The following is a 10,097-nucleotide window of genomic DNA, read 5'->3' on the forward strand; positions in this document are numbered from 1 at the left end:
CAGGTTCTCCCTCTTCCCCCCCTCCCCCCAATAGTTTGAATTTAGTATTATATAGTGTAGGAGAACCTGCATATGAAAAAATGACTGATATATTCTTTGTTGGCTGTGGGATGACTGAAGTTGCTCACACTAGGTTTATGTAGACTATATGAATAGCAGCCTTGTTGGATTCTACTTGACCAGGCTACATAATTGTTTTAAAAACAGGAAAATAAAGTCTTAAATGTTTTCATCGTGGGAAAGACCAAGCAAGTAGATTGTGTGCATGGGCTGGTAGTTTTAGTGACAATTTTGCAAAGCTAGTGTTCTATACATAGTTTATACAAAAACACCTTCATGTAATATAAATGCACAAAATGTAAACAGACATTTAAATTTAAGCCTGATATATTATTTACACATCAATAGGCAACTTAGCTACTCCTTACCTCTGCACGATCCAATGCCAGTTCTAAAGCTTGTTGCTGCAAAAATTATAAACAGCTTTCTTAGAAAATGTGTTAACTGATGAAAACCTTGTACTGTAACAATCACCCCAAACTCTATGACTAGGACTCAAAGTAGTATTAGTTTGTTATTTTTACAGGACCAGCTGATCAAATGTAGGATTCTTTGGCACGTACAGAATTCTACCAATAAATTCAGCACTCTGTTGAACTGCGTTAACAGTAATTAACTCCACTACAGGATTTGTGTAGATATGACTAGATTATTAAGTGTTAGAAGGACAGTGATGCCGAACTGTAAGGTGGGCAATACCAAGTTTTAATTAAAACTATTTTTTTTTAAAATTGAGAAAAAATGGGTAGGCAAGACTATTCTTTGCCCTCACCCTGGCTGCCAATGCAACGTCTTTCAGCACAACTGCCCGCTTGCATCTATTGCGTCAGGAAGAGTAGCACTAGTGGGATAAAGGATGTGTGCGTGTGAGAAAGACTTCGTAACAACTAACTGTAAAGTAGAGTTGTCTTGAAGAAACGGATCAAAGCCCACAGCCACTGATACCAAAGAGTATGCATTAAAGTAGGTCATCTTCCTATGAGATGGGAAATGAAGACCCAAACCTCCAACACTCAAACTCATTACATTACACTTCTCCCATCAACATGGAGACACTACGCAGAAGTGGTCTAGGCCCCTTCCCCAGACATACAAGCAGCTATTTGGTCAAAAACTTAGTTTTGGCAGAGTTTCTCCTCAAAGATTCCCTTTGAGGTGGGCTGAAGAGTATGTCAGAGCCCATGACTGCATACTGAACTCAAAGTCCTGCAAATTGTTCATAACATCTGATAGCAGAATTCACTGGATAATACTTACTGTAGCTGATTTACAGAATCATAAAAATGTAGGGCTGGAAGGGACCTCGAGAAGACATAGCAACACTAGACCATCCCTAACAGATGTTTGTCCAACTTGTTTTTTAAAAGCTTTCAATGATGGGGACTCCATGACCACCCTTGGAAGCCTATTCCAGAGCTTAACTACTCTTATAGTTAGGAAAATTTTTCTAATATCTAACCTAAGTCACCCTTGCTGCAGATTAAGCTCCTTACTTCTTGTTCTACACTCAGAGGACATGAAGAGCAATTGATCTCTGTCCTCTTTATAACAGCCCTTAACATATGGGAAGACGTATCAGTTCGTCCCTCAGTCTTCTTTTCTCAAGACTAAACATTCCCAGTTTTTTCAACCTGTCCTTGTAGGTCAGGTTTTCTAAACCTTTTATATTTCTGTTGCTCTCCTGTGGACTCTTTCCAATTTGTTCACATACTTCCTAAATTGTGGTACACAGAATTGGACACAGTTCTCCAGCTGGAGCCTCACCAGTCCCGAGTAGAGTGGGACAATTATCTCCTGTGTTGTACATACAACATTCCTGTGAATATATCTCAGAATCACATTAGTCTTTTTTGCAGCTGCAGCACACTGATGACTCGTATTCAGTTAGTGGTTCACTAGAACCCTCAGATCCTTTTCAGCAATGCTATAACCTAGACAGTTATTCCCCATTTTGTAGTTGTGCATTAGGAAGGAAAAATCAAAGAGAAGTACTTTGCACTTGTCTTTACGGAATTTAATCTTTTTCGATTCGGACCAATTCTCCAATTGGTCAAGGTCATTTTGATTTTTAAGCCTGTCCTCCAAAGTGCTTGCAACTCCTCCCAGCTTGGTATAATCTGCCAATTTTGTAAGCATACTCTCTACTCCATTATCCACATCATTAATGGAAAATATTGATTAGTACCAGACTCAGGACTGGTCCTTGAGACCCCCATTAGATACACATTCCCAATTTGACAGCAAACCATTGATAACTATCTGAGTACAGTTTTTCAGCCAGATGTGCACCCACATTATAGTAATTTCATCTAGACTACATTTCCCTAGTTTGCTTATGAGAATTTCATGTGGAATGGTGTCAAAAACCTTACTAAAAATCAAGGTACATCATCTCTACTGCTTCCCCCCTACCCAATAAGTCAGTAATCCAATCAAGGAAGGAAATTAAGATGGTTTTGCATGATTTGTTCTTGACGAATCCATGCCAACGCCTCTATTCCCCTATTATCCTCCAGGTGTTTACAAATTGATTTTTAATAATTTGCTCCAGTATCTTTCTAGGTGTTGAAGTCAGGCTGACTGGTCTATAATTCCCCGGGTCTTCCTTGTTCCCCTTTTTCAAGATAGGTACTATGTTCGCCCTTCTCCAGTCTTCTGGGACTTCTCCAATCCTCCAAGAGGTCTCGGAGATAACTGCTCATGACTCCAAGATTGCTTCAGCTAGTGCCATAAGTGAGCTAGGATGAATTTTATCAAGCCCTGCTGAGTTGAATACATCTAAATATTCTTTACCCTGCTCCTTCCCTGTTTTGGCTTGCATTCATTCCCCTCACTGCGAATATTAATTATGTTGAATACCTGCTCATCATTAATCCTTTTAGTGAAGTCTGAAGCAAAACATGCATTAAGCACTTCAGCTTTCTTGATGCCATCAGTTATTAGCTCTTCTTCCTAGGGCCGAATTAACATTTTGTGGGCCCTCCCACAGTGGCCCCACTCTGCCCAGCCCAAAGCAAGGGCACTCTTTACAAAGTGGCAGCTGCCAGACACACACTGGTCCACCCGGCGCTGCGAGCGTGCCCCTTCCCCTTGGGGGTGGTCCTGCACTACACTGCCCCCGCCTTGTCCCCCAATCCTCTATGCCCAGTGTCCATCCCTGCCACCTACCCGCTCCCACAGATCCCTATGGACAGAATCCCCCGCTGAGATCCCTGTGCTCAGCGCCGTTCTGACCCACTATGCCCAGCGCTCCCCTACCGAGATACCCCACCACCACAATTGCACAGTGCCCTGCACATCACCACCCCCTGCCCACAGAGCTCACCACTACTCAGTGCCCCAACACACAGACCACCCCACCTTCCAGTGCCCCCCATCCCATCTACGCTCAACACCCAAAACACATAATCCCTTTCACCCCCCACTACTCAGCGCCCCCTCCCAAAGAGACCCACTCCCCCGTACCCTGTCCCTTGTTTGCACTTACTGGCCCCGCCTGGAGGTGACCGTGTCCGCCGGGCTCAGCCGGCAGCACGGGGATCACTATGGCCCCTCTGGAGTGTCACCATCAGCCAGGCTGGAGCAGGAGTGGGGCCTGCCCGGGCCGGGCTCACTCAGGACACCACTTGCCTGGCAGGGCCTAGCTGAGCCCCCCGCACTACCCTCTCCACCCCTATTAGCTGAGACCAGCCTGGCCTTTGCACTGGTCCAAGGCGGCTCAGCTCCAGTGAGGTGGGCAGGGTCCCACAGGTGGTGGGCAGCAGAGACCGCTTGGAGCTGAAGCTGCACTGGAGATCAGGGTAGATCCCCCAAGATGAGACCCCCCAAGAGCCTACCCAGTCTGGCTGGGGCCAGCAGCCATGCCCAGTCTGCATGGCAGAGCCCGGCTGCTGGGCGGCAAGCTCCCTACAGGTGAGCGGGACCTGCTGGCTGGTAGCTGCTCACACAGCAAGGCCTGGGTGCTGGACTGCCCCAGGTGAGAGGCCAGACCTGGCTGCGTGGATGGGTTAGAAAGATCCATCATGGGCCCCCTCCCAGTGTGGGCCTGGTGGCATTTTGTATCTGCGCAGGGCTCTAAAAATACTCTCTCTCTCAAGTCCCAGGGAAGAATGTCCATACAAGTTCCCTCCAGAGCTGAGCAAACATATGATTTCATCATGTTAGTGCAGTGCACAGGAAGAGAAACTGGCTAGAGACAGAGTGCTGTAAAAGATAAAATACTTCCCCCCACCTAATCTTTCAGTGACAGTAACCTTAGAAATTACTTGTAACAATAGTAGGTATGAAGTTTTCAGATAGAAGCCTGACTTTCAAACTGATGCTGTGCCTTTCAACTGTGGAAACCACTGCTACAAATCATTGAGACAGAAAGGAACAGGATTCAAGATATTTATACATTAAGTATTTATATGAATAATACAGCATGTTATACTTTTTAGGATAGACGTGCATAAGGGAGATCAATCCACAGGCTTTTAGGTATAACTCATCCACTGACTGCTTGACATTAAGAAAATACCCTATACGCATGTTACTGCCTAACCGCCCACTATAGATATGTGAGTAGGGCTTACACATTCCTCTGAATCATCTAGTACTGACCACTGTTGGAGACAAGACACAAGAACAGATTTATATGACAATTCCTATATTCTATCAGCAGTGACTAAATGATTTAGGCGCAGCATTCACAAGCTCCACAGAGAGCCCCACCATCAACTAGAGACTGTTGGAGTGTTAAGTCACATTTCTGAGGATGTCAGAGACACAAAGGACTTTTCTTTCTCCACCTTCATCTGCCAAATACCCACCACTCTAAAGGCAAAGGAGTTATGAAAAACATGACGTGAATTGTATCTTACCATTGTAGTTGAAGCCAGGTGTTCAAATGGCAGACGAAATATTTAGGAGTTTTGGTGCAGTAGGCAAATAGTCATATTTTTAGGGTCACACGAGGTACTGTAAAGTTGGGGGGTAGAAAGAAATACAATCACCAACTGTGTTAAACAAGCACTATAATTATTTAAACTGGATGTTTTAATGGCAGATTATATTGATTTATATAGCATCTTTCATCCACTAATACAGAAGTCACCACTGAATACTGTTATATCCTGCAAGTGAAGCATAGCCATTCTACATCAACACCACTAGCCAGGAAAAGGAAAATAAACTTAATCAAAAGAAATTACAGGGCCAAATGCCATTACCCATACCTGTGAGGTCTTGGCAGAATATCAATATCACCAATGTCTCTGATAGGTACAGTAAAATTGAATATTTAATGACATTAAGTGGTCAGAACATTTATTTTATGTATCAAAGAGCCAGTACTGATGGCTTTGATTTTATATATTATTTGAAGGACAGCAGCTCCACCAACTACACCTCCTTGCACCATTTTGAGTTGTTAGTTCAGTAATGACTTAGGGTAAAGACTGCCAACTACTGAGGTGTTAACAATTTTACTCAGCACCTGGGTGGTCCTCAGACATTCTTCATTCAGCTATTAACCAAGTAAGTCCTGCACTGTTTCACTTTTAAATTCAACTAGATAAAGACATTTCAGTTTCTTTAATACAATTACTTAAATATCAAGATTTAAATCCTAATCATGCTCCATTCCCTTTCAGTCTCTCTCTCAATGGAAGGAGACTTGAAAGTCAAAGAGATCAGTTTTACTTTTGGTTCTTAATGTTATATTTCAAACACTGCAGGGGACCAGTTTAACCATTTCCAGTGGGTTTTACTTTGAAATGTGGAAACGTTCCTACAGGTTTTAGGTTCTATAAAGCTTTTTAATACACATTTTAAATGACAGATTATGTTTAAATTGACAAGTAGGTCTCTCTCTGTTATTAGCTATATGCTAGCCAACCTCTTTCCTTAGAAACCTGTTCAGCCTTTTTGTTTGGTTGGTTGGTTTTGGTCCCAATTCCAGGGACACACTGTGGTACTGAGAAAAGGAGTACTTGTGGCACCTTAGAGACTAACCAATTTATTTGAGCATGAGCTTTCGTGTGGTACTGGTAAGTGACGCTGCGTCTCCAACAAGGAGGCTACAGCTCTGGCCTTTCGTTACTGGCCAGGATGTGCTAAGCGCTTTCCAAGCCAGCGAAAGCACCATCCCCGGCCTAGAGACCCTGCAACCCACAGCCAGGCAGAGGTGAGGAGGGCCGAGATCACGGCAGAGCGGCTTGGCCACACGCGGCGCTGGATCCGCCGGATTGCCGGCGGGCTGACAGGGGCGCTGGGAGGGGCAGGACGACGGGGTCGCGGGCGGGGAGAGGGATCCAGGCAGGTTTAACCCAGGCCTTGCCAGGGTCCCGGGGGGAGGGGAAAGGGGGCGGCCACCACTGACAGCGCCGCCGTTGGCAGGAATCGGAGGGAGCCGCAGATCCCAGCCGGGAGAGCGATGAGAGCCGCCCCGACAGCACGGGGAGGGCCGGGGCGGGCCCAGGCGACACAGCAGCCGCGGAGAGGCCGGGGCGGGAGGCCCCAGCGGCCCGGCCCAGGGGGAAGTCGCCGGCCGGAAGGGCACCGCGGAGGGTTATAATCGACCTCGCCCCCAGTGCTGGACACAAGCGCCCCAGCCCCCTTTACCTGCCAGCCTCATGTCGGGTCCTGCCCCCCACACAGCTGCTGCCGCCGCGCCCCTTTCATCCGCCCCCCCACCCCGCTCCTCCTCCAGTCCCGCGGCACGGCGGCTGCTCCCGCCCCAGAACTTCCGAGCGCGGCCCGGAAGGGGCGGGAAGAGTTACCCTAGAGACGGGACGAGGGTGGGGGCCGGTTCTGCCGGGTTGCCATGGTGAGCAAGCCGGGTGTGGAGCCCCCGCAGCGGCCGGGGGCGGGAATCCGCGGGCGGGGGTGGTTCAGGGCTGAGGCAGTTCTGGGCCCGTCCCCGGTATCCCTACACCTGACCCCTGCAGCCTCCCAGCATCTCCCACCGTGGTTCCCCCACGCCCCTGCCTTTCGCCATACCCAGCGCTCAGGCCCTGCCCTGCCACAGGCTTCCTGTGTGACCTTGGGCAAGTCACCTATGTCCAGATCTTAAGAGCCTAAATACCTTGGACAATGACAGGTTTCAGAGTAGCAGCCGTGTTAGTCTGTGTTCGCAAAAAGAAAAGGAGGACTTGTGGCACCTTAGAGACTAACACATTTATTTGAGCATGAGCTTTCGTGAGCTACAGCTCACTTTGTCCGATGCATCCGATGACGTGAGCTGTAGCTCACGAAAGCTCATGCTCAAATAAATTGGTTAGTCTCCAAGGGGCCACTAGTACTCCTTTTCTTTTTGTAAATACCTTGGAAGATCTGGCACTTAGTAACTCTCTGTATCTCACTTTGCCATCCTGGAGAACACTTAAAATGGGGAGAATAGTAACTTCCCTACCACACCAGGACGTTGTGAGGACAACTATGTGAAAGGTTGTGATTATCACAGTAATGAGGACCATTTCAGTACTTGAAATAAATACGGCTTGATGCCCAGGCTAATGGAAATCCCTGGGGGGCACAGGTATTTCAGTGGTCTATTGGGATCCAGGAAGTGGGCGGGCGGAGCTCGTCCACTACGAAAGGAGCCCCCCCCCAGCCTAAGGGGGAGATCCACAGGGCCTGGAGAGCCAACTAATTACGGAGGACAACTAATGAAAAACAGGGACTGGAGTGCGGTCAAAGGGTCAAACGAAGGGAACCGGACGGGGACACTGAGCAGAGAACCCCGGACAGCGCCCAGGTATTTCAGTGGTAGTAGGCAATTCCGTGACTGGTTGGTGTAGCAGCAAATCATTTGGAATAAATTACCACGTCACTGACAATTTTTAAATGGAGACTAGATATTTTTCTGAAAGATGCACGCTAGGAGTTATTTTGGGAGTTAGTTCTCTGGCCTGTGTCATGCAGGAGGTCAGATGAGATGATCACAATGGTCTTCTGGCCTTTGAATCTATGAATTGTGAAGGGCACAGTGGTGACTCTGGTGGGGGGTGGCAATGGTTCTATGGCAATGGTTCTATGGTGGGGGGTGGGATGAATCTTGTTTCATTGTTAGAATTACAAATTTGGTGTGAGGGCTGGTTTTCTATAAAAGTTTGATGGCTTTCTGCAGAGTTCTAGAAATTCTCCAGTACAAAACTTGCAAATATCTAGAGCCCTGCGTGGATACAAAATTTGTATCCGCATTTGATCTGCAATCCGCAAAAACGATCCATGGATATAAAGCAGATATCTGCAGATTTGCAGGGCTTTAGATACAAAATTTGGATCTGTATCCATCTGCATCTGCAAAATGCGGAGGCAGATATTTGCAGATATAAAGTGGATATCCGTGGATTTGCAGGGGTCTGCAAATAGCCATCTCTAAACCAACAGGTGCAGCCAGTGGAGGTGGCAGTTCAAGGGCAGGCCTCATCAGGATGCAACGTTCAGGCTAATACTCATTCCGAGTCACTCCTTAGATGCAGTGTGTGTGTTGGTAAGGGTGGCAGATATTCATTAGCAGCAGGTGCTCCAAACAATGAGGATCTTTGTGGTGCTTGACCTTATCCCTGCAGGAGTCAGAGGCAATGCGCTGATCTCAGATTGCATTACAAATCTACTGATGGCATAGGTGGAAAGTGGTTTGTCTGTTTGCTTTACTTGAACATTTTGTTATGAATAAGAGTACAACAAAGAAGACAACAAACACAGGTACAGATGCACATTTAAATATTCTATGAATTATAGAACACGTAAGATAGGAGCATCAAGATTAAGCTACAAACGTAAAACGGTATATTTAGACATAAGTATCTACCAGGATTAGATGATAAAATAATGAAGTAAGGAAAGAGTGAAAACAACTCCTTACTGCCTAAATATCAACGTATTAATCAAGCAATACAGATTTTGGGGTAGGAATTGGACCCCTTAAAGCACAAGAATTGTAAAACATGTTTAAACTGTGTTAGGAACATTGCAACATTGATTAATGGTAGCAATTCTGTAAGCATCTGGCCAAGGAGACCATATGTTATAATACTATGAACAGAGTTATTCACTGAATATGTTAATCTTTCCATCTCATTCATTGTCCATATGAGTTTTTTCCATTATCTAATAATGAAGATTCTGTCAAGCAGCCAATATCTTGTGATAATGTATTTTTCCAAATGTAATAGCTGAGGGTCATATCTTGTGAGGTCCTGAGTTCCTCCTGCAAAGTGCTGGTGTTCCCCAATGCCTGCTGAGTAAAAAGGGGTTGAAGACTCTATATTTAGTAGATCTTACAAATTAATAGTAAATTCATCAGGAATATATAAAAGTTGAAAATATCTAAAATGTTGCTTTATAACTGCTGAGTGGGAGTAGGTCTTTCCCAACTTAATTATGCTATGCAGAATCAAAACTTACTCCATTCCTAAGACTTTGTCTTATAAACAAATAAAAAATAGAAGTGTAGGTTGGGGCACGTAGCTCCAGCCTCAACTATGGAGTGACATTCCTTCATAATATACAGCCAATAAAATAATGTGGTTGTACTTAGCACATAAATAGAACTTTACAAATGATAAATAATTACCATGACATGCTTATGAGATAGGTAAGTTTTATTATCCCCATTTTATACATGGGGGAACAGAGAAGGTGATTCTTTATTGCACTAAGGATTCTTTATGTCACCAGAGGAAGTGGTTTCTTAGAATACCCCCCACATAAGGAGGCTTCCTACACCAGCATAGAGCCATTAAGAGCAGCCCTACCTTAGCCCTCATCCCAGCCTCAGTACAAGGGAGTGTGTCAGTGTAGGGAAATGGGAGGGGAGAGGTGATGAAGGGGTGCAGCTAGAGCATCCTCTGCTACAGCTATTGTATGCTTCCCAGAGTTCATAGGGGCCTCTGAGATTGTTCTGAGGCTGAGAACCATGGAAGTCCTCTGAATAGCCCCAGAGAAAGTTCACAGCTTAAATCACTAGAGTTACACTGGCGTAAAGGTGGAGTAACACAGTGGTGAATCCGGCCTGATATGTTCTTAATAGTTAAATAAAAGTTTTGTGT

The 10,097-nt window shown here is 45.6% G+C and overlaps 1 protein-coding gene across 21 annotated transcripts in view; it reads right to left on the reverse strand.

The window, feature by feature from the left end:
• Positions 1-6,768, reverse strand: part of SUPT20H (SPT20 homolog, SAGA complex component) — a 63,221-nt gene extending 56,453 nt beyond the window's left edge. For 19 of the 21 annotated variants that reach the window (XM_048848119.2, XM_048848036.2, XM_048847979.2 and 16 more), the window contains exons 1-3: positions 6,664-6,768; positions 4,923-5,019; positions 429-464 (exon numbers count right to left, since the gene is read on the reverse strand). In XM_048848119.2, the coding sequence (XP_048704076.2) occupies positions 429-464; positions 4,923-4,925 (39 nt within the window). In that variant the 5' untranslated portion in view covers positions 4,926-5,019; positions 6,664-6,768. The remainder of the gene's footprint in view (positions 1-428; positions 465-4,922; positions 5,020-6,663) is intronic. The other 2 variants (XM_048847942.2, XM_048847934.2) reach the window with 1 other exon arrangement.
• Between the last annotated feature and the right edge of the window lie 3,329 nt (positions 6,769-10,097).

This window comes from Caretta caretta, chromosome 1 (genome assembly GCF_965140235.1).
Source record: "Caretta caretta isolate rCarCar2 chromosome 1, rCarCar1.hap1, whole genome shotgun sequence".
In the NCBI taxonomy this organism is placed as follows: Eukaryota; Metazoa; Chordata; order Testudines; family Cheloniidae; genus Caretta; species Caretta caretta.